Here is a 25,201-nt window from a genome sequence, read left to right as displayed (position 1 = left end):
CTTCCTAACATAAGTGAGAGTAAAGGCAAACTAATAAAAACAGTTTGTTTCCAAAAGCATGAGTTCGAAAGAGTCGGGAGACAGTAAACATGGTGTTGATAAATCCACTGAATTCATTTTGTATCATTAGTTCACATTTGAAAGACATTAACAGAAGTAGCAGTGCGCGTGTGTTGATGCTTTGAGACTAATGGTCAATAGAACGAGATAACATTAACTGTAGGTCTCTCTTTGCATGTATTTATTGCAAAATGTACATAAAAAAGCACAGGGGACAATGGGACTCAGGACAAAACCAATGGTTTGCAGCGCCCCTCAGCGGACAACCCCTTGCGCCTTTACTCAACCAAAGGTCAGCTGCGATCTAGAAAGTGAGCGTTATATTTTAAATTCTCCAAATTTTATTTTATCAAGAGGCAAAAAAAGGGTACAATATCAAATGTGATACGTGTGCCTATTTTCAACCGTGTTAAAAAATATATATATATATATATATATATATATGTATTTATGAGAACGCGAGCGGATGCGTCATGGCTTCCGGGTCACTTACCCGGAAGTAGCGTGAAGGTCTTTCGGCGATGTTGGGAGTTTAGATAACGTTTCACTGTTGTGGGTGCAGTGCCGAATCGAAAATGGGTGTTAAAATAGAGATGTTTAGAGTAAGTATCACATGTTTTGAAATAACGTCCGTGGACATTTAATATGTAATGGTTTTAAGATGTAAAAGCACACACGTTCATGTTTAGTGGTTCGAGCTCGCTAGCCATTATCATTAGGCTAAGTGTGGTCATGGTGTAACCGTTTTTGCACAATCACGTGCTGATCTATTTGTTTTTGAGCAGATGATGCTGTATATTTCCTTCCCCGTGACCATGTTCTGGATATCAAATCAAGCAGAGTATTTTGAAGAGTACATAGTAAAGAGAAAGGTAAGCTATGCTATTGTTTTATATTTCACCAGTCCACTCAGAGAGGCCAGGTGCTCTTCTTGTAATAACAAATATCTCTTTTCTCTGCTGGCTTTTTTTTTTTTTTTGTATGGAATCCAGAGGGAGATCTTCCCCCCTGACGAAGGGCTGCGCGTACGTTTTCATTTATTCATTTAATTTAGGCTAATAATCAACCATACTAATAATTGTTGTATGCTTTCCTAGCTGTTTAAAAAAAAATGTAATTAAGTCTGATAGAACTACTGCCGTGAAGCCCAACATATGATCATGATTGTGCTATATTTATTTTCAGAGGAAAGAGATGGAGGACTTCAAAGAGCGAATGCGTCTTCGTAAGGAGAAGCAACTATTACAAAAGATTTCTATGGTGTCTGAGAATTGAAGATTATGTTTTTGAAGAACTGCATATATTCCGAACCCCACAGATGAAGTATTATTTGGCTGTATTTATTGGATAATACGAAAACTTGGTGGGACTGGAGTAAGAACATGACGCATCGGAAAGTTAACACATCCCAAATGTGTGTTGGGCGTTCCTCGTATGCCATGTGGGATTTAATTGTTTTCACCAAAGACTTTTCAGATACCAGAATTCTGTGTTTAAATGGCTGATGAGTTGCATTGTCATACAATTGTTATTTGAGTTATATATCCAGTTGGATCTAATGTAATTTTCATAATTTATTTTTATGACGAGAAATACCTATTAAATGTAGATATTCTTCTCCATGTTTAGTGTTTTACAACATTGTATCACAGTGGCTGTAATTGAGAATTGTTTATAATGATGAACAGAAAGAGACAAAGGCATAAAGCAAATCTCCATAAACTGATTTTGAATTGAGCACAAACCAAAAATACAAAATAGCTGATTGTATATTTACTTCATATCCGATTTGATTAGAGGCACAGATGGCGGCAACTATTACTTTTAGCTTTTGATTTACATTCTGGGTAACTTTTGGTTTATGTTCTGGGTTATCTTATTGGAAAATAAAATGTCACATTCACTGGTCTGCAGTAGGTTCTTATGTTTTTGCTGCATTCATTGTAAATGAAAAACAAACTCTGCACCAGTGATGATTCAGTTGTGTGATGCTGTGACAAATACATTATTTTATTGTATGCATATCACTGTTGTAAAAGCCTTATTTCATCTAATGGGTTTGTATAAAAACAGTTGAGGGGGTGGAGGATTTTGACGCAAGAGACATTGACTATGTGTATGGTTCTTGTAAACATATCATTTTAATGCTGTTTTTCATTAAAGTTGAGGTTGGTTTTGTTTTACGACTTTCAGCACTGATGGTTGTGCTTGGATTTAAAGATGTATCTGATGTGCTGTACATCCTACGGCCACATCTCTAACCTTGGGTTAAAGATGCCGCTTTGTGACCAGAGGAGAGCTGGCCAATATTTATATTAACATGGGCAGAGGCATTGACTATGCAAATCATCTCTGGTGGGGATGAGTAAGCCTATAGGTGGGAGATTGACCGTCTGGTGACCTGGTGCGGAATATACATCTAAAGGCTCAACGCTTCCTGGGCTCCACCATAAGGACCTCAAGTGGGAGTTGAACATCAGCGCCATCTCCAAGAAGGCTGCAGCAAAGGATGTTCTTCCTGAGGCCACTGAAGAAGACCATGATGGTGCACTAATGCACTGCCATCATTGAGTCCATCCTCTCCTCCATCACACTGCCAAGGACAAGAGCAGACTGATGCGTATCATTCGCTCTGCTGAGTGATTTACTTTTCTCTTTGATCATACATGAGACACTTTGATAACATACTTGTTTTTACATACTCTTATTTGTTTGCCATATATTATTGTACAATTTTATATTTTAAAATCGCACTGTGTTTATTGTTATGCACCAATCAGCTATTCAAATACCTTGTACGTATATGGAACTTGGCAATAAACCGTTTCTGATTTAACACCCTATATGAAGTGGAATGATGGTGCTATGGCATATCATATTATACTACAGCACTTGAGTGGGCTACTCCATTAATCTGATAATTGTGCCCAGAATGTCACAACAACTATGTCCTGGTTGGAGTGCAGAAGCAACAGTCACAAGGCAATGCTCGTTCTAATAGGTGGGACTGTTTTTCCCTCACTCAAGAATAACAATTCATGACCCTTTTTCGGACCAGCATATCTATTTTGTGTGAATATATGGGAGAGTGCCATGGCTTGTCCAGACACTCTTAAGGATTGAATGTGTGTAACCTGATGAATTTCACATCCATCATGTTGAAGTGATGTGTTTTTTTCTCCAAGGCTCATCAAATGATACTTTCAAAATATATTTAGTAATACAAAGTGGCCTGTTTGATGTCTCACAGTCGGTCTCTTGAGGCACTGGCAAAACAAAAGAGTATGTATTTTCTGTCTGCCATTCATTTTGGAAGTCAGTATAGTTTCTTATGATGTGATTATCAGACCAGTGGCTACGCTAATTACAATGAATATTAAGAAAAATCCAGGAATTGCAAAGGCTTGATTCAGGACTAAATGAAAAATATAATGAATGCAGTTAAATGATATTTCCCACACGTTTGCTATTTGTTCCTATCAGGTTTTACAAACGCAATACCATTATCAGCCAGCAGAGGGCATCATTTCGCCGTCGACGGCCGTGTGCTCGAGTCATATACGGGCTTTAACAACAAGGAAGTGACCGACCAACGAGCCAGCAGATCGCTGTCAAGATGGCACCGAGTGGGCTGAAAGCGGTAGTCGGAGAAAGTAAGTAATACATTCGTTTAATTTAATCGCTGCATCCGCGTTCAGAAGTTGATAACAACTCAAATACACGGGGTCGTGGATGCGATTCGTCTCGCGGGAGCTCTTTGAACATTTATCAGAAACACTGCCCGGGTCGACCTCAGGTTCTTCCTGTTCCGAGTCCAAATTAAAATACGAACGTTACCCGAGGGAATACGGGCATCGCTAAACGAGTCATTGACACACACACACACACACACACACACACACACATTCGTGTTGTGTTGCATATTGTGGGCAACGCCGCTGGCCCACGACAAATGGACGTTTGTCGTCGGCGGATGTATAAATCGAAAAAAGTGACTGGCGTTGTGACGTCGCGACAGTCCAAGATTTAAGCTAACATTAGCGAGCTCGCGCCGGGAGGAAGTCCGAGCGCTTCACTTTTGAGATGGACCGACGTGAAAATCAGACGCAACGTACGCAATTAAACGTCACTTAAATTCCAACTTTTTATACAAAAAATGTTTTTGTTTTTTTAATGTAGCTAATATTTCAATATTAACTCGTTTACAAATAGCCTCGCTAGTGTTTCAATAACGTTTTGGAATAATGATTTAATTAAAACATTGTGTGTTCGCAAATCTCTACAAAGACAAATAGCGTTATGTAACGTAATTGTAATGGATATTTAACATTATGTACGTTGATATAACATTTACAAGCATTTGCATTAAGTGTCTCAGTTGTTCTAAACGACTTTTTATAATGTTAAAGGTGCATTTATTTAAACACTGACGCAACCTTTTCATTATGTCAAGGGGAGGAGTGGAGTGTGAAAAAACCAGTCACACAGAATTGCTCAAATCTTTTAGCAGTTTTGCAAGTGTGCACTAGTTATACAAGTTACCGTGACCTTGCCCAGGACTCAGAGACCAGAACAACAATTACTTGCTATTTGTATAGGCCTATTTATAAAATGTGAGTTTCGGAGCTGCCTGTTTCTTTATTGCCCACTGATTTGAATATAGAACACATGTTTGTGGGGCTGGGCTTCAGAAATCTGGGGCTGGGCTTCAGAAATCTGCAAATGTCGTTAAAGCACGCGGACACGCTTATGAGCTTGATGTAATGCTTGGAAATATTGTTGTTGACAGAAGTTGAGTTAAGCATAGGAGATTGCAGGTTTGATGGTCTGCTTTTAAGGCGGAAGGCCCCAGCTTCAAGTTGTCATCTTTTCCAGTTGCCTGTTTGGAAATGGGTTGGGCATGATTTGTCAGTGATTCATTTTTCCATGTGGTCCCGGTTGGTACAGACTAGACGATACCTATCTAGTCCTGACCCAGAAAACAGATATTGATCCAGTATCCAGTGAAATATTCAGAAACCTCACCAATTTATTGTGGGAAAAAAAAATTAACAACATAGTGATTTATAATGATCGTTAATATAAGGTATGGAGGAATATTAATTTTCTTTATGATGAACTGTTGGACGAACCAGCCAATTATCGCATCAATTAGCAAGTGAATGTAATGAGAGCTTTCCGATAAGAATCAATCCCATGTCTTTGCGAGTCGCAGCTGTGCTTTCTAATCCGGTTAAACTAGGAAGTCGAGTGATGAACATGATATCCCATCAATGTAGTTCTCAGCTGAGGTGGTAAGCCACCCAGATTCTGGTGAACATACAGTATGATGGCCTAAACAATAGCCACACTAATGGATTGTGTTTTGTGGAATAGCACCTTTTGCTCTGTTGCTCTGTATGTTTTATTTCAGGGTATTTTGGGCAAGATGGCCTACTTCCACAATAAAACCCTCAGTTTTGCAGTTTCACTGTCACTGGGAGGACCACACCTCAACTGTTGTGTCTGTGAAGCCACTGGAACAACTATGCTTTTGTCTGATTTGCAGACACTGTAATCGTAAACAATATCACATAAGGAAGTTGCACCAACTGACTGAGTTGGTAAACACAAGTACTAAATATGGGTTTGTTTCAAGAAAGTTCCTGGTTCCTGGTCGAGAGAGTTTGAGACACACGGCCAACCTTTAACCCTTTGACTGTAGGCATAAATGACAACATTTTAAATGTATTCTTTACTCATTAGCCACTGATCCGCAATAGATTAAATGTCACTCTTTGTCATACTTGGTAAAGAAGAATATTCCCAAAAATGAATGATTTAAATTAGTAATGGATGCTCCATCAACACTGTGGGTTACTGGAAATAATAGGTATCGCATATATTATTATTATTATTATTATGGTATGATGTTAGTCCTGCAAACCGCTTTGCCAGATATTTCCGTATCAGTGTCGTTGGCTAAAATTCATGTAAACCTTTTTTGTGCGGCGCAAGAAATGTTTCCAAATGATTGATTGATTGTTCTGTAACTATATATGAATTTAATTATTCAACAGAAATCCTCAATGGAGTCATAAAGAGTGTAAAGAAGGATGGAGAATGGAAGGTAACCGTTGCTCAATGCGAATGAAGAAATCTCCTGATTTTTGTCACACCGAATTTATAACCTCTGTTTATCTTGTGCTTCTGCAGGTTCTTATCGTGGATCACATGAGCATGCGAATTCTGTCCTCCTGCTGCAAGATGTCAGACATTTTGGCAGAGGGGGTGACCAGTAAGTATGCAGATAATTAATGTTCTTGCATCCTCTGGATCAGTGGCACACATGCGAGATCAAGCTTTTGAACAATAGCAAACCTTCTTCAAACTGTCCTGGGGCAATTGGTGGATATTGATAGGTGTCTTGTCCCATCCAAATGAATGGCCATAATATTTCTTAGATTAGCAATGTCCCCGGTGCATGAATGTTCACCGATTTTTCATATAATAAGAATGAAAACAATCTCACCAGCCGTATTAAAAGAAGAACAAAACGTGTGAATTTCCCCATTGGAGATTGCCGTTATGGCCTTGTTCTTTTATTTTACACCATGATGATGATGATGATGTTTTATTTGCAGGTGCATATTGATCAAGTCAGATTGTTTATATTTAATTAAAATCCTCTGTTTTATACTTTTCAGTTGTGGAGGACATCAATAAACGTAGGGAGCCCATCTCTAGTTTGGAGGCCATTTATTTGATTTCACCTGTGGAGAAGGTCAGCTGTTGCATTTTGCCCTCTACACGATATTCTGTGTTCATTGGGATTTTTCTCATTATCCTAACATTTTAAACAATTTGTTGTTTACAGTCCGTTCATGCTCTCATTAAAGACTTCAAAGATGCTGCCTTTACTTACAAAGCAGCACATATCTTCTTCACCGATAGTAAGATTGTTTGTCTACTGTGCATATTTTAAGCATTATTTTCACGTTGATATTCCATGGGAAAAAAAACAGTGTAAAACATATACTGAATACTTACATTAACATATTGCCATATTGCCTAATTTATTTATTTATTTATGTTTAGCTTGTCCAGATAGTCTTTTTGCTGAGATTGGGAGATCCAGAGTTTCCAAGGTTGTCAAGACTTTGAAAGAGATCAATGTTGCTTTCCTGCCATATGAGTCTCAGGTAAGGAATTATCCCCTCTTTACTTGAACCAACTTGATTCTTTTGGCCGCATTGTTCTTAATCACTTGGTGACCAACAGCTCCTGAGAAAATGTTCTGGCTTTTTCATTGTAGCTTGATTAAATGATATTGTTTAATTGAGACAAACCCCAATCCCTCTCACCCCTACAGGTATTCTCCCTGGATGATCCACACTCCTTGTACTCCTTCTACAGTTCTAAACCAAATGGAGAAAAAGACAAAATGATGGAAAATCTGGCAGAGCAGATTGCGACCCTGTGTGATACACTCGAGGAGTACCCTTCAATCCGTTACCGCAAGTATGAAAGCCTTGCATACAAGTCAACTAACAGTAGCTTTCCACTGAATTCGCTGATTCAGTTGTTTCTATGTATTTAAGGGGACCAGAGGAGAACGCTAGACTAGCTGAGGAGGTCTACCAGCACCTTACTGCTCACAAAGCTGACAACCCAAGCATGGGAGAGGTGAGGAACTACTTGGATCCCCAGCCACAATAATTCTTCTGTGCTCTACTGTTTTTAATATAATTATTGTATTCTAAATTCTTAAGCTGCTTTTTTTTCTTCTCCTGCTGAACCAACTTTTCTGCATAAGAGAATAGACTTCCTTTGGGATTCGGCAGCTCTTCACCTTCACAGGTTGAGGACGTTTCTATGGTTTCTGGGTTTCAATTCCTGTATTTTTCTCACTCTTTGCTGGACCTTTCCCTTTTTTCTCTTTTCTGCTTTCTTAGCTGACAATTCCTTAATCCTGAGATGGATCTTAAAAGGCATGTATTACTGTTTGTTCTTCCGTTTTGCCTCTGAAGTGCATAACAAGGCTGTGTTGTCTAAGCGTTCTCTTTCTTTCTTTTTTTTTTTACTGTACTAGACATTTTTTGCCAAAGTGCTGCCTCATGCTGCATCCGACGGGGATGAACTCGTATTGATAAAAACTGATAAGACTTTCACTGCATGACAGATTTACAAAAAGATAATAAAGGGCCTTAAATGTCATGCATACTGTAGACTAGGTCCTAATTTATTCTGCATTTGTGCATAAAATCTTTGTTTGTCTCAAATGAAATCCCTTATGTTCATTGGTTTTAGGGTGCAGATAAGGCGCGATCCCAGCTACTGATTGTTGATCGTGGGTTTGATCCCATCACGCCTATTCTTCATGAGTTGACCTTCCAGGCAATGGCCAACGACTTGCTGGATATCAAACAGGATATCTACACGTGAGTGAGCATCGTATTGCATATAGACTGCTGCTCATTTGCTTCGCCAGATCACTGTGCTGTCTTGGGCAAACCATAGTCAATTGTGTTGTTTGTGTGTGTGTGTGTACTTTTTATTTTATTTTGTGAAGTTATCAGTCAACCGGCATTGGGAATTCAAATGACAGAGAAGTGCTATTGGACGAAGACGACGAGCTCTGGGTTCAGCTCAGACATATGCACATTGCTGATGTCACTAAGTAAGTCTGTCACATCTAGAGGAGACTATCACTCATGTCCCAACACGCACTGGTCATTGAGTTACAACTGAAAACACACACTGGAAAAGTTAGCAATTGTACACTATACTATGCCAATAAATGCTAAGTTACACAGTAGTGTCATACACGTTTACTGTATGTACAAGGTCACATTTTGACCGTGTAAGGTACTTAAATCAAAAATCAAATTGCATTTTGGTTGCTCAGTAAAATTATTATTAATTATATAAGTGACTAATCATTTTCAAAACCCGTTGTTGCAGGAAAGTGACGGAGCTTCTTCGCACCTTTTGTCAGAGCAAGAGAATGTGCACCGACAATGTGAGTGTTCATGCAGTTCTCATTTTGTATTCAGTTATTATTCCATGTCCATGTCCGTGATATAAGATGGCGACTACTTTTTTTGAATAAAAATGTGTTTCATCCCAGGCCAATATAAAAGATCTTTCTCAGATGTTAAAGAAGATGCCTCAGTACCAAAAGGAGCTGAGCATGGTAAGTGGGACCTCACTGTTAATATTATCATCTAATGATCATGTTTCTATTTTAAAGTGAGCACTCTGAACTGATCAGCACTTTATTCTACAGTGTATTTCCCTCGATAAGGATTTTGAGCATTTTGTATTGGGAGACATTTCGGATAGTAAAGTCTCAATTTAAATGTTGTAGTTAATTTTCCGATACTTTAACGATTCATCATGTCAAGAATCTCTGGAGTAGCTCCAGAAAGTCTCAGAGTGGTCAGTTTCGCCTGCAACTTTAAGAAAAATGTTTTATAGGTTTTATATGAGGATTTTGTTATAACCGCCAATTCATGAATTAATAATAATCCAAATGAATTTCCCTTCACAGTACTCTACTCACTTGCACCTAGCCGAAGCTTGTATGAAGACATTCAAGGCTTCTCTTGATAAGCTTTGTGAAGTGGAACAGGTTAGTACTCTTTTTTTAGTAGTTTAATATTTTTGGAATTTGTCGGTCTGTAGTTTTTATATCACAGGGGATCAACTAAGTGTCTCTCTCACTCTCCACGCAGAGTGACCTCTACATTATGTTCGCTTTTATTTATAGCTTCACTGATCTTGTGGTATTTAATGTAGAATCGTAATATTGCATAAGAAGCTTGTGACCGGACACCAACATCCATATGCAGAAATGCAGAAGAAGCTGTTATGTCAATAGTGTAAAGGCATTTAATAACACACATCCTACTTAGTAATGTGGAAATCCCTCCATCAATATGAGCCTGGGATAAAGCCCCGGTCCAGACCGGTGCCAAGCCTCAGTGTGTTGCCAAACATGCTTTGTCTCCCTGAGGGGAGTCATTCTGCCACATTTAGTCTAGTATCAGATGAGTCCTAAGCACACAGGAAATGTTAAGCGATGCATGGTTTGGCATTATGAAATGAAAGTGTCAATGGGCCCTTTTTATGAGTGAATCCCTGAACTGCACTAATGGAGTGTCAGCATGTCTGAAAGCTGCCTCTTTAATCCAATGGGCATGTTCTGGCTCAAAGATGGACAGTGATACAACCAGCAACTGCGCCTTGTCAGCTGGCAATTGTTTTAGTGCTCCACATTGTTTGGGCAACCCAATACAAATTGGCTGTGTGTAACGTTATAAACAAAACAATGTGTTGTATCTTTATATGCTCTTGTAGCCACTCCTGTGGTTTCAGTTGCTCACAAAGTGTTTTTGTTATGGATTGGCGCGAAGGTCGAGTCCAAATTCATCATAAAAGCTTAACAGTAGTTTCAAAGGAGGTCACACAGTTCCTAGGATAAGTATTAAAAAATATATATATATAATTTTATAGTTAATGGATTACAAATGCAACTTTTTCTGTGCAATCTAGGATAGTGTCTTTCATCAAAGAGACTAAAACCTTTCTAAGAAGTTTGGTGAAAGTCTCCAACAAACTTTTATTCTTAAAACCTTAATGTTGCCATAAAAGAGAAGGAGGGGGGGGGGGGGAGATATTGAAATAAGATTCAAGGGTAAGTCATCCTCCTGTCAGCTGGTGTGTGAGTCCGATGTTGGCTGACAGATTGTAGTTGAAGTTAATGGTTAAACACAGGAGTCTTCCACAGGACCTGGCCATGGGAGCAAATGAAGAAGGGGAGCCTCTAAAGGATGCCATGAAGAGCATTGTTCCTGTGCTCCTCAACAATGAAATTGAGGCCTATGATAAAATCCGCATCATACTGCTGTACATATTCCACAAGAAAAAAGGTGCGATTTTGTCGAAACTTTCCATTTAAACTAATGCAACGTTTTTAAAACCAACCAGAAAATCATTTTTGTATGTGACTGTTAATTACTAGAGTTATTAAGATGATACAAGGTGTTATGTGAAGTGTGAGAGAATCAAGTGGTATCATTGCCTTCACCTTTTTTTTATAATTTTTTTTTTTTTTTTAAATATCTGGTTATCCACGCAGGCATCGGGGAGGAGAACCTTGCCAAGCTCATCCAGCATGCAAACATACAGGCCGACAGCAACATCATCACCAACCTGCAGAACCTGGGCTGCAACATTATTGCCGGGGTAGGTGTTGAGATTGCAATGCGGTTATAGTTTAAAAATATATTTGTTACACGTGTCGTATTTGTTTGTCAGGGCCGCAATGCTGGGAAACCGCTGCCGGAGCGCAAGCAGTGCACAGAGAGCACCTACCAGCTCTCTAGATGGGCTCCCATCATCAAAGACGTCATGGAGGTATTAAAGCCCTAATGGTGTTTCTGGTGTTGCGGGCACACCTGCTCAGTTTTGCCCTTCAGATTTGTTTTCACTATCTGTGTTTCTGTAACGCAGAATGCCATCGAGGACAAACTGGACCGAAAGCAGTGGCCATTCATCGCTGATCCTTCTCCCATCAACACGACTCAGACGACAATCAGGTAGGTGCTGCCGGAAATAAATGATTAATACGAATTATGTCAATTTCACACAAATGTCCAATAAGATAAAAATGATGAACTGATTTCATTCTGAACGGACTTAAATTGCATCATGACTGGGTTGGCAGAGGCACATAACTGTGAAGCGGTAATTCTAGTTTATTTATTATTTTATTTTTTTAAACGACAATATTAACTGGGGTAGCAGACAGATTAATGTCATAAAATAAAAGCTTTTATCCCTGTAACTGAGCCGAGCTTGAGAGAAAGTGAATCGAGGAGGAAAAAAGGAAATTAAGCCAGTTTTACTTTAAATAATTTATAATCCCCCAGGGAATTCCTATCATGATGACGGTGCTTATAAACACTCTAATGGTTTGGTTTCACTTATAATATAATTCACTTCCTTTTTAGCAAAGTGCAGAATTAAAACTGAGTAGTCAATCACGTTAACACAATATAGACGGACTTTATGTATGTATACTGTATATAACACAATTACTTACCACTATGAATACAGTATAAAAGCATTGCATACCATTAAAGTACGTGCTATTATTGGGTAAAATTGGGTTTGATTATTGATGGCTTGTTTCAATGTAATGAAACTAGCTGCTCACAAACCGCCCTTTTTTAGTTTTAGTTAAGTTACTTGTTTCTCAACTATCATTTTAAATTCTTTTACAGCAGCGCACGGTTTGGACATTGGCACAAAAATAAATCTCCAACAGAATATCGCACTGGCCCTCGACTTATTATATTTGTGATTGGTGGGCTGTCGCATTCAGAGATGCGCTCTGCCTACGAAGTCACTCGAGCCACGGACGGGAAGTGGGAAGTGCTGATTGGTAAGTAACCGATGTTGAGCAGGCCATGATTTGCATGCCGCGTTCATTTATTTTTATTATAAATATGACATTCTCGTTGACAGGGTCTTCTCACATCCTGACTCCAACCAGCTTCCTCAATGACCTGAAGAGTCTGGACCAAGTTCCTAATCCTGATTGTTCCTGAACAGGGAAGAGCACACTGGAATGGAGCTTTAGTCTTTCATGTGAGACGGTTGGTGGCTGGTCTTCTGTTGCTGCATCTCCGATATCTGAAGTGAAACATGAGGAGAAATCTTTAGATGTAGCCGATGGAAGGAAACATTTGTGATTCTTTGTTTTGTTTAAGAATGATCTTTTTATATATATATATTTCTTTTTTTAAATTGGGCTGAATTGGGCTCTGTATACTGCTGTCATTGTAATTGTATTCAAATATTTAATTAGACATTATTAATATCTTGATTATTTTACTATTCTCATTCAAATTGTTATTTTTGTTACTACAATATATGTTTAGATTTTCCTTATTTTGTACTTTAGAAATCTCATCATTCCCTTTTTTTAAAACTGGATCATCTGGCAATAAAAGTCTTATAAAGTCTAATGTGGATGTATATAAGCCAATAGAATGTAACGTATATTCAGTGATATTAAGTGTGGAATACTTTTTTTTTGTCTTTTTTTTTTTTCTGGTACCTCTTTTTGCACATTTAACATATGCTTTAATATATTGCTTAGAGCAAGTGTGGTGGGTGTTTGTTTCTTTGTTGTGATAAATTTGTAATAAAAGAAACATGATATTCACTTGAAATTGTGTCGGTGGACTTTCACTTTTCAGCATACTTTAAAAAAAATGTTTTTTATGTGTGACAAAATAATTTTAACTCATGGTTACTTTAGAGCTTTTGTCTCGCATGTTGATACCAAAGTCAAGAATATACATCCATGCTTATTTTAAATCATTTTGGACATCTTTTTTTATTGTATTCAACCACCTCGAACATGCTTTCCTAATATTCTTACCTACAAGAGAATATACTCAAACATCTCTAATTTGAATATTCTGCATATATTACTTGACCAATAAGTATTTTGATACTTTATTGTTCCGTTAATCCGTTAGTTGCATACATGATTTTAATTTTATTTATTTATTTATATTTATTTAACCAGGAAAAGCCTCATTTAGATTAAAAATCTCCTTTACAAGAGTGTCCTGGCCAAGACAGCAAAAGCACATTTAACAAAGTTTCAGACATACAACATTAAACAGTGACAGACAATAAAAAATGAGTAAAACCAAAACTAAGAGTCATTGAATAAAAATAAACTTATCACACCAGTGCCAGTTTTGTTCATCTCAATATCACAACCTGTGCATTAGCTTACATGTGCCATACATTTACAATGCGGGGGCTTAAAATGCAAATATAAACTTTAAGTGTGGCGTTAGGTCAAAAGGTAGAATTCTGTACACCTACCGGTGGAAAAAAAAGATCATCCCTCTCCATGTTGAGGATTATGTTTTCATCTGGGATTACAGATGGTACTATTACGATCAGGGCACTGGCTTGGCTCTTAATGGCAATGGGTTGATACTCAGGACTTAACTCTTTTTAAAAGCTTTCCACCAAGCGGACCCAGTACACATTTGGAGTAGCATCAACCAGGAGCTTCATTCCCATTGCACATAAAAGAGATGCATTCAAGAAGTATTGCATGGGTTCTTCCTCTACTTACTTTCAGTACTTTTGTGTAACTTTCTTTACTTTTTCACACTTGATCTTGTTTTCAGTCGGGGACACCTTTTAAAAATAATAATAATTCTGTGATGGAGGCTGCTGAAGTGGACTCAAAATCAGAAGCTACTGACACTGTGCAGGTAAGACCTTTGTAGCCAAACATTCATTCCTATGCTTGTAAATTTGTGTAAATGTCACTTTGTTTTGATGCCTTATTGACTGATATTTTGATTATTAATATGTATATTTTAGTTATCTTTAAGCAAACCTTTTAAGCTATCATATGTATTCTTCTACATGGTATTTTATTAGTTATGTAAAATCGAACATTTTGATATTACTTCCACATTTTGCATCGATCCCTATCATGGGTTCCAGAACTATTGCCGTGAGAGTAAAACAAATATATTTTTAAGAATAATTATTTTGCTTTCGGACAGTTAAAGTTATGATAGTTCACACTATTTGCTTTTCCTTCAGTCTGATGTTCAACAGGAACACCCAGAACATGAGCAGATCCTCAACATAATGGGTTACTCACAGCGCGGACGAATGGAAGACCAGCGTTGCTCCTTGAGTCCTGTTAAAACTGAACAATTCAAAACCACACTTGCAGGTTGGGACAGAAGACGCAAGGACACCATCTGCATTGTGCGTGTCCTTTTGCAGATCGATTGTTGATTGTTTCACCCCCCTACTCCCCACAGGTTCAAACTATGGGGGGAAACACCTTGAGGAACTGTCATTGCCAGGGTTGAACTACCAGGTACGAGACTCCAGGTTGTGATAGGCTAATTGCATGCACCTGCACAGCTGGTAGGATCAATGTATGACTGAAGTCTTCCTCAAATGTGATTTGGTTTTCTCTCAGGGTCCGAAGAGTAATAAACATCACAGCTCTGCACCTCAGATTTCTGTGACGGAGAGTACTCCAAATACAAACAGGAAGCATCTTCTGGTACCAGACAACCAATTACAGGTTTGCTCTAAGCATAACTGCACTAATTCTATAATAATCTGATCCGTCCCACTGTGTCATTCTTGTTGCTTTAATGATTACAGTTTTCTATGTATGTATGCATTATTGAATGTTGTTCATCTTTACTTTGGTCACATTCTAATCTCACTGTATGTGCACAATAGGAAGAATTAACCGATGAGCAACAGAATTTAATGAATATGATCAGCCATGGTCAGCGTGAACACATGGAAGACCAGCGCTGTTCCTTAGATCCTAGCAGGAGTGCCCCCTGCACACCCAAACACACAGACAGAAAGCCTGTGGCAAGTACCTCAAACACAGGTGAAGATTAAAACGGGCAATTGCCTCACATTTCTTCCCAAACAGATCCGGTTTCAGACGTGTTGCATTTTTGTTTTTAAGAGGTATTTTCTGCATAGTTCCTTAACTATTCCACCTGTTTTCATATGTCATCTTACCAGATCTAGATTCTGAAAGGTTCTTCAGCCTCTTGGCCAACACTCAGAGCCAACGGCTCGACGACCAGCGAGTGTCTCTTCCATCATTACCAGCATTAAAAAAGGAAAATGCCACATCTGCAGGAGAAGATTCAAGCCACTTGTGTTACATGGTCTCTAAAGTCCAGGTTAGTACTTCCCATTTATTAAAAACAAAAGGTTTTACATTTTTTAACAGCAATTGATGAAAGTGCATCTTCTGTGGCTTCAAAAGATGCACAGATTTGAAACTAGATTGAGGAAAATAATTTGCACAAATGAGATGTAATCAGAATCAAAAAAACGTTATTGATACCTGGAGGGAAATTGGTATGTTACAGTTGCTCTAAATAAATAATAAAGGACTATGTAAAATACAACTGATGTACATAATGCTACAATATATAACACAATGTATGTAGAGAATATAAGTAAATAATAAAGACAAGAAATAAGGAATGGGAAATATAAAAAATGTGCACGAGACACATATAATATAGAACCACAGTGTACCTAAGTGAATAGAAAAGTACTTATTATATAAAACATGCACTTATGGTATCAAATTAAAAAATACTCATTTAGCAAAGTGTAAATTCTCAATGTTATATTATTACATATTTATACTTTGTTATTACTGATGTATTTTAATATACATATTGATGTTGTTGTTAGTCAATAATACATTTAGGTAGTTTTACCAATCATAATCATGTTTTATAAGGGTACCTATAATTTGTATGTAAAATCTTAAAGAATCTGCTCATAAATGGCAACAAGGTAACTCCAAATTATGAATAAGTACAGTATTTGAGTAAATATACTTTCCATCACTGTTATCGAGGTGTGAGTATAGTCGCTTTTAGTGAAATGTACCTGGTAAATCAGCTCCTTCACTCTCCTCTCACGCACCTGTAATGTCATGATATAAATAATAAATAAAAAGATTTTTCTTTACTTCAATTGATCTGTGAGCCTTTATATACAGTACATACCCTGAGAGTAACTAAGATTCTTATGATCACATTCATCATGCATTTCAGGGTTCCAGAATGGACGCGCAAAGGTGCTCTCTACCTCAACGCGTAACCCCGGCAACCCAGCTTTTGCCAAAAAAGGATACGTCTGCTTCTGGTTCAGGCCCTCCACGTTCAGCCTCATTCAGCCCCGGCTCAGACATTGAACGAGCAAAGACTAAAGATACAGCATCTCAAAAACAGGTATTTACCAAAACAATAAGGTCTTAGATCTGCAGCCCGAACGCCCCATTTGTTTTTTTGCGTGTAATTTATGTTCCAGATTATTTATTTACTCACATAAATATGTACTGTACACTTGTTTTCATATAGGCCCTGAATCCATCTGAACAGGAAGATTTGTTTTCCTTTATGAGTCATTCCCAGCGTGGGCGAATGGATGACCAGCGATGTGTCTTAAATGTTAGTCCCCAGTCCACTCCCAAACACAAACCCAGTCAGAGCACTGTGCCCAACGGTGAGAATCATGTGTTTTTATTCTTGCATTTCATGATAATTTAATTGTGCTTTTATTGATTACACATTTTACCCTAAAACTAACGTGTCTCTTTTTTTCAGGTCCAGATTCTGAAAAGTTCTTCAGCCTGCTGGCCAACTCTCAGGGCCGACGGCTGGATGACCAGCGGGCCTCTCTTCCTTCGTTGCCAAGGATACAGAATGGAGGTACCACATCAACCGCTTCGGAGAGGGATGCAAGCTACTTGTGTTCCATGGTCTCCAAAGTCCAGGTTGGTCCGATACACAGAACGATGAATAAGACATTGTGAAACCATTCTGGAAAAGTTTTTTTTTGCAAGTGTAGAATATTTGCAACTGCTTTGATCCAACATTACAAAAATGAATCCTATTTTTCTTCCACAGGGCTCAAGGATGGATGAACAGAGATGTTATGCACCCCAAATTTCCCAAAATCATCAGAGTGCCCCATCTACTCAACGTAAAGAGCATCCCAGTTCAGACACATCTACTAAATCTCCCCGAAGGGTTCCCTCCCTGAACCGTGCCAAACCTGACAAGGTGAGACGTCATGCGGCACAATACACAACTTATAGTATAGTGTCTACTCTCCTGTAAACACAATTTTATTTTTAAATAAGATGTTAAAAATTACATCAGTGATGGATAGGTAGGCTTCTCCTCCACAGTATTTAGAATATTTCTTTTTTACTTTTCTTTTCAGTGGCAGCCTTCTATGTGCCAAATTGTCTGTAAGTTGTCCCACTTCTTCTCATTGCCTTTCTTTACATCTTTATTAGGAGGCATCTCCAGCTGACCAGGACAAGTTCTTTAAAATGATGAGTCACGCACAAGGTGCACGTATGGACGAGCAACGTTGCTCTTTACAACCCAGCAGAAGTACACCTGCAACTCCCAAACACAATGGAAGTGCTTTAAATAGTGTACCCGCAGGTCAGAAAAATACACAGGGAAAGGTCAAGTGTGTGTTTTCTGTCCCTGAGATGTCACAGAAATAACTCTTGTAGTCTTATAGTCTCTCCGGTAACAGGTGCAGACGCTGATGCATTCTTCAAAATCATTGCCTCCAGTCAGGGACGACGGCTCGACGACCAGCGTGTTGCACTGCCTACCCTCCCGGGGATAAGTGGGAATTCTGAAAGAAATGAAAATGGTAGAAATGCAAAGGCTGGAATCCCAGTAAGTTTCACAACATTTAAAGTATTAGTGGTGCAAACATAAATTGTTGCTAAATGTAGTTCCTTGTAACTTTGATGTCACATTCCCACATGGTGCTTGTCTGTCAGTGTCAGTAAACTCCTGACGTGGAGTATATTACTTTATATATCTGTATAATATAATATATCTGTTCATTATGATTCTAAAGATCACAGCGGAGTACTTTTTTTTCTTCTTTTCTTCTGCAAGGCTTCTCCACGCCACGCCACCGTGTCTGAAAGTACACCAACAACATCAACTAAGGACTGTTGCAGACTTACCTCACCGTCCCGGACGGCTTATGCAGAATCTGGCACCCCCAGAGCTCTACCCAAATCTGCTTCATTTACCCCCGTGACAGAATATCAGCAAAAGCTAAATTCCCCAGCACAGGTGACGTGTTCATTAATATATATATATTTTTTAAAGATACATGCTTTTATAAGTTCATATAAAGTAACGTCAGCGGAATGCATGCATTTACCAAAATGGTTGTTCTGCAATGATTTTATCTAAAGTCGCTGAAAAGGAAAAAAAAAATCCAGCTTGTGAGTCCATAGTTTGAAATACCAGACCCTTCCCCAGTTAAGTGTTTCTGTTAAGGTGGAATCGATGCTCCTTGATCAGATTCCTATGTGTGAGTTTTGTTGATAACGATACATCGTTCTGCTTTAAGTGATTATTTTAAACTCTCGTCTTTGAACTGTTCCGACTTTGTGTAGAACAATGACACGCTGTTTCTTCACAGGTGACAGTGAGGGTGTCCATGAGCTTCACACCAGAGCAGGTGAGCTGTGTCACAATGTAGATTGTGAGCTTGTCGCCTGCTATTGTCTTAATAAAAGATGCATTTCTTCATCTATGCTTATCTGTCAAAGGGACTGACGAATATCAACCAAGCGTGTACGTTCCCTGAAGTCTTCCTCACTCTCGGAGCCCCTGGAGATAACCTTGTGATCCCTCTGAGCCCAGGACCTGGCAGGCCCCTGTCCTTTAACTTAAACCTTATCCCAAAAGAAGATTCCAGCCACTGCTCTCCAAGCCATGCCAGTCCCAGAAAAGCCCACTCAAGGCCGTCATCTCCCAACCCCCATGAACAGGGCAGCATGAACAGCCCCATCACTCCAGATGAAGACTGCTTCTCTCTGATTGAGAAGGTTCACACAGCTCAGCTGCAGAAGGGGTTGGCTCAAGACGGACATAAATGCAAAGGGGATCCTGGAAAGGGGAGGGAAAAGGCAGGGCAAGGAAAGGGAAAGGCGAGTGGAAAGAAAGATAAGAAGGATGGTGGCAATAAACAATAGTATGCCACTTTGTAAATTATCTTTTGAGGAAAGCAATAGAAGATGCATGTAAGGTGTCAGTGATTGGCTAGGAAAATAATTGATTGAACGATGTTAATCAAATTGTATCCGTAGTTTGTATTTGCCCACACTAATTAGAAGCTCTTAGTACCACTAAAGTGTATTGTTTTTACTGTTTTAACTGGGTAGGTTATTTGTTGAGGCGTTTTGATTTTATTTCATTTTGCTGGTTAAATGTTATGTATACATATACACATGGTCTATTTAGTTTCAAGCTTAGTAGTGTGGGTAAGAACTCTTTGCTTTGCTTTTTCAAATGTAAATTCGATGTTTGCAGTATAGGATAATGTAGTTGGAGCTACTTATCCAAAAATAGCTAGGTTGCAACTAAAACCATTATTCTGCCAATCAATAAAAACAGACTTTAAACCTGATCGCTACTTCATTTTTGCTCTCGATTAGTTGAAACACATAATTCTTCTAAAACATTTTGGAATGTAACATAATGGATATATAGAGAAAGAATATGCAGTTAATCCATGACACTGTTAAAGAGAATGAACAAGTTACCTTTCCAGCATCAGCTTGTTAAACTGGGACTCAGCGATGTCAGCGCGCTCCTGAGCTTCCTCCTGAGTTTCCTCCTGAGCTTCCTCCTGAGTTTCCTCCTGAGTTTCCTCCTGAGTTTCCTCCTGAGCTTCCTCCTGAGCTTCCTCATGAGCTTCCTCCTGAGCTTCCTCCTGAGTTTCCTCCTGAGCTTCCTCCTGAGCTTCCTCCTGAGTTTCCTCCTGAGCTTCCTCCTGAGCTTCCTCCTGAGTTTCCTCCTGAGCTTCCTCCTGAGCTTCCTCCTGAGTTTCCTCCTGAGCTTCCTCCTGAGTTTCCTCCTGAGCTTCCTCCTGAGCTTCCTCCTGAGCTTCCTCCTGAGTTTCCTCCTGAGCTTCCTCCTGAGTTTCCTCCTGAGCTTCCTCCTGAGCTTCCTCCTGAGCTTCCTCCTGAGTTTCCTCCTGAGCTTCCTCCTGAGCTTCCTCCTGAGCTTCCTCCTGCTCATGCTACACCTTTATATGCCTGGACATGTTGGCCTGCTCCTCCTGTGAAAGGTTTAAGAGTAGTATTCATTTAGTTGTTAATGGTGATAGCATTATTTATTCTACTGCATGATAAGTCAAATTAATATCGTTGACTCACAGCTTGTCTCTTGTACGCCTTGACTTTGAGCTGCACACAGTGTAAGAATACTCTGTAACAAGTAGAAATCCTGCATTCAAAACATTACCGAAGTAAAAGTACACACACTTATTATATAAAAAATGCACTTATGGTATCAAATTAAAAAATACTCATTTAGCAAAGTGTAAATTCTCAATGTTATATTATTACATATTTATACTTTGTTATTACTGATGTATTTTAATATACATATTGATGTTGTTGTTAGTCAATAATACATTTAGGTAGTTTTACCAATCATAATCATGTTTTATAAGGGTACCTATAATTTGTATGTAAAATCTTAAAGAATCTGCTCATAAATGGCAACAAGGTAACTCCAAATTATGAATAAGTACAGTATTTGAGTAAATATACTTTCCATCACTGTTATCGAGGTGTGAGTATAGTCGCTTTTAGTGAAATGTAACTGGTAAATCAGCTCCTTCACTCTCCTCTCACGCACCTGTAATGTCATGATATAAATAATAAATAAAGATTTTTTCTTTACTTCAATTGATCTGTGAGCCTTTATATACAGTACATACCCTGGACTCCAGCTCCTGGAGCTGCTGCTGGAGGATTTCACTTAATTGGTCTCCAAGAATCCGGCACATTTTCTCCAGGTTGGCCTTTAATAGGTATTGTATTGACATGACTCAAATGCATAGCACCTACTGATAAGATATTCAGCGTTATATTCAGTTATTTGCTTTAGCAACAGACTCCATGTTGCCAGAGAGGTAATCAACCTCCATCTTGTACGTGCGTACGTGTGTATCTATGTATGTATATACTGTATGCGTGTATGTATGTGCTATGTCACACAAGGCCCATTGTACTGTCTCACTGCGACGGAATGCATTAGCTGAGTTGAGCAGGATTTAAGCCTAAAAGTGGCAACCCAAACTAAGTTTGACACTTAGTTAGTCTTGTGTTTATGTTTTTGTTGTTAAATTATCTGAGTTGGCAATCCTTTTGTTTCCAGGAGATACATTGGAGATGATCTCAGACTTTTGCTTCATTGAATCAGTCAGTATAAACTCTTCCACTCAAAAACTGGATATTGTTCACCCCTCACAAGAAAATATGAACGCTATTCATGAGGAACATATTTCTGTTGTTACATTTTCAGAGTTGGCAATCCTTCTGTTCCCATAACACGTGTCCAGTGTTAATGGAGAGACCATTGCCATCAGATATCTGAGGTTAGGATGTCCAGTAACTATACACCAGTGACATTTCAAGGCTTCTCCAAATTTAAAACTCATCGCTGGCTGCAATATCAAAATGAATAGGACACATGCACCTATCATAAACTATTAGATAAAATAACCAAAAAACAATGCAGTGCACTTTTTCAATTTACCACTGGGTATTAAGTGGACATTACTGGCGTACTATATCAAGTTCCAAGAAATATCAACCTCATAATATTGTCATCTGTTACTGACAGTATACTTTTTCACGAGGGTCCAGTTATATTAATTTTCAAGATTGTGTTGAGTTGAGGCCTACAGTATATATCAACAATGTAGACATTATGTTAAGTAAACTAATGAATACAATTCATTTGGTCAATTTTGGTACACAACATAATACTTTTCAAATAAACCCATTTGATGTTATTTCATTGTTTTTGTTTTGTAATACTATAAAGAACTATAAGCTTCTAATCTAAGACGTGTTGGTGCAGCAAACTGTTTCTTTAGCATGTCTCTGTATGATAGTTATAACATTTTTTAAGTATAAGGGACACACTTATACAATTATACATATATAAATTTCACTATGCAGAGTTTCCGTTTCACCAGTGTAACTGCCACCAGTGCTGCAGGAAAACTTTTAACTATTAATTGCAGCATTACAATTTTACATTTTGATCTATTTAAATAATTAGAAGAACTACCTTGCTGTGGTAGTTACAGCTTGTCTCTGCTTATACTACCTACATGTTTTCTGATTTTTCTGATTTTGTGTTGCAAATTACATGTTAAACACCTCTTTAAAATTAAAATGGAGCATGTGATGTGCACATGTTCGCATTTGAGTATATTTTGCATTATTACTGCAAGTTCTGACTTAGGCTCAAGTGAAAAGATGACATTTTTTAGAAGTAGGAGAAAAATAGTCCAGACTCTCCTTTGTGTGTCCTTGTGTCTCGTAGATTTTTATAGATGAGCCTCTGCACTATGTCTTTGAACTAAAATATATGACATGACTAACGCGTCTGGCAAGGAGGAGCCTGAGAAGGTTTAAAAGAGGGTTACACTCCTCAATGACTGGGCAGTAACACTGAGAAAAACACATTCAAATTATTGTGATTTTATTTGCTATTTTTCATATGTAAGCATAGTAGTTAACTGGAATATTCTTGTGAACCATAAACAATTGTGTTTTTGATCGTGAAAACATTTTGCATTAATCAAGACTGCTGTATTGAAACACCTTAACAACTATGTTATGATTGAGACACAAGACCATACTTAACAGTAGTAAGGATATCATTGTAGCATGCCAAAACAGTCAATCATTAAAAAACATAGACAGCTGTGTCGAATGGTCACATGATACTGTCTTGGCATTCTAACCAAAGGAAATTGTCTTTATATCACATGTGTCGTTGGCGACTCCCCTGCAGTTGCCAATAAGAACAACAGAGCCAAAACTCTACCACTAAAAATATCTTGGTATTCAAATGAACAACCAGTTAGCCACATAAATAGCATCTTCTCCAAGGTCCAAGGACACCTGTGCTTCCTGTGTGTTTGGTGCCACGAAGGCAAGAGCACCTTTATTGCTGTTCTCCATACTTAACCTGGTCCTATATTCAAGTTAAACAATGATGCATTGAGTTTGGCGTTGGAACAAAAAAAAGAAGAAGGCCCAGTACAGTAAAAAAAAGAATCTAATTAAATACCAAAAGGTTGTTGATGTTTTTTCATTTCTTTTTTATGATTGGGACTTGTGGCAAACAGTGAGGATCTCTATTAATTTATTCCAACTGTGGCCTCTCTGAACACAGTTAAGCCACAGGGGAGTACATGAATACTTGCAATGGATTTGTATTTATATTAAGCCATTTGTCATTCCATAACAGTGAGTGTCTCACTGTGACAAGTGTTACTGACTCAATGTTAAATCCTACCATGATCTCAGAGATCAATTTGCCAATGGTTTCAGATTTACATTCTGAAAGGGATTTGTGTGAGCTTGTAGTATGGTGACCCTGGGACAGCAATGCAGTGTGATTCAAGAAAACACAAGCAAATGAAAAAAAACTAAAAACTATTTGACGGCACGTGTGAAGCATTTTCACAAAGCGCTGCAAAAAAAAAAGAAGCTCACAACGCAACGGAAACAGTTTCCAAGGGACACTGAAAGGGATGCACATGGCTGGGACGCGACTGTTGAAATGGGTTGTGGCTTACGAAGCGTTTGAAGTCGGCTATCTGTGGTGGACTTCACCTTAGTGTTCTTTTCATCTTGACTTAGCCTGATCGACGCCAGCAAAAAGGGACAATGACAGAACTTATCTTATTATTGTCTTATCTTTTGTCCCTCACTTTCACCTCTCGGGGCCGCAGGCAGGCACCAAGGCCTATCTGCGGGGAGGAAGGAGGACACTGCAGGGAGGAGCAGGGGGGGGAGGGCAAACATTTCAATAATAATTATAGATGTATAAAACTCTATTGCACTATCATTCTGGGTCAGACCTCCTAACCATTTGTGGTGAAGAGCTTTGTCTATTCAATCGAACTATTTACAAGTTTATGTTAATAAATGCTCCAAGACATTTAAGCGTTTCACATCACATTTGTTTTCTCTAAAGAAAGATTGAAAAGATTAATACGTTAACATTTGCGTGCTTATTTTAATTGTTGCGTCAGAGGTGTTTGGACCATTTTCTCCGGCCTCTGTCTCCTCGCACACTTAATCAGTTCATTCAGTGCACCTGTCTGTCACACCCATCTTATCAGCCTATTCTGTGCACCTGTCTGTCACACCCATCTCATCAGCCTATTCTGTGCACCTGTCTGTCACACCCATCTCATCAGCCTATTCTGTGCACCTGTCTGTCACACCCATCTTATCAGCCTATTCTGTGCACCTGTCTGTCACACCCATCTCATCAGCCTATTCTGTGCACCTGTTGTTCACACCTCAATCACACTCACCTGCCGTGCCTGCTTGTGTGTTCTGCTGGAATAAACCTCTGCTTTCTACCCACCATTCCATTGTATTGGCGTTTGGGTCCTATCTGTTACAGACTTAGAATGATACATAATTATTATAACAAGACAGCTA

General features: G+C 38.6%; 3 protein-coding genes across 3 annotated transcripts; all 3 read left to right on the top strand.

Moving 5' to 3' along the window:
• Positions 1 to 549: 549 nt before the first annotated feature.
• On the top strand, positions 550 to 2,896 carry LOC117735134 (protein PET100 homolog, mitochondrial). The gene is made up of 4 exons (XM_034539596.1): positions 550 to 662; positions 846 to 932; positions 1,053 to 1,085; positions 1,246 to 2,896. The coding sequence occupies exons 1-4, from the start codon at positions 636 to 638 to the stop codon at positions 1,333 to 1,335; spliced, it is 237 nt and encodes a 78-aa protein (XP_034395487.1). The 5' UTR covers positions 550 to 635; the 3' UTR covers positions 1,336 to 2,896.
• Positions 2,897 to 3,626: 730 nt separating this feature from the next.
• On the top strand, positions 3,627 to 13,283 carry stxbp2 (syntaxin binding protein 2). The gene is made up of 19 exons (XM_034539582.1): positions 3,627 to 3,713; positions 6,120 to 6,169; positions 6,256 to 6,337; positions 6,747 to 6,823; positions 6,917 to 6,992; positions 7,138 to 7,241; positions 7,412 to 7,560; positions 7,641 to 7,725; positions 8,350 to 8,480; positions 8,612 to 8,719; positions 9,004 to 9,061; positions 9,170 to 9,235; positions 9,593 to 9,673; positions 10,832 to 10,973; positions 11,183 to 11,289; positions 11,362 to 11,460; positions 11,557 to 11,642; positions 12,330 to 12,490; positions 12,574 to 13,283. The coding sequence occupies exons 1-19, from the start codon at positions 3,677 to 3,679 to the stop codon at positions 12,654 to 12,656; spliced, it is 1,782 nt and encodes a 593-aa protein (XP_034395473.1). The 5' UTR covers positions 3,627 to 3,676; the 3' UTR covers positions 12,657 to 13,283.
• A 3,801-nt stretch (positions 13,284 to 17,084) lies between these two features.
• Positions 17,085 to 19,885, top strand: LOC117734804 (sialidase). The gene is made up of 6 exons (XM_034539072.1): positions 17,085 to 17,166; positions 17,268 to 17,437; positions 17,628 to 17,726; positions 18,594 to 18,776; positions 19,132 to 19,170; positions 19,262 to 19,885. Exons 1-6 carry the CDS (start codon positions 17,085 to 17,087, stop codon positions 19,685 to 19,687), a joined length of 999 nt encoding a protein of 332 aa, XP_034394963.1. The 3' UTR covers positions 19,688 to 19,885.
• The last annotated feature ends 5,316 nt before the right edge of the window (positions 19,886 to 25,201 follow it).

The sequence above is a fragment of the Cyclopterus lumpus genome, chromosome 8 (assembly GCF_009769545.1).
Source record: "Cyclopterus lumpus isolate fCycLum1 chromosome 8, fCycLum1.pri, whole genome shotgun sequence".
NCBI lineage: Eukaryota > Metazoa > Chordata > Actinopteri > Perciformes > Cyclopteridae > Cyclopterus > Cyclopterus lumpus.
The sequence above is the reverse complement of the archived record's forward strand: the minus strand, read 5'-3'. Positions and strand labels throughout refer to the sequence as shown.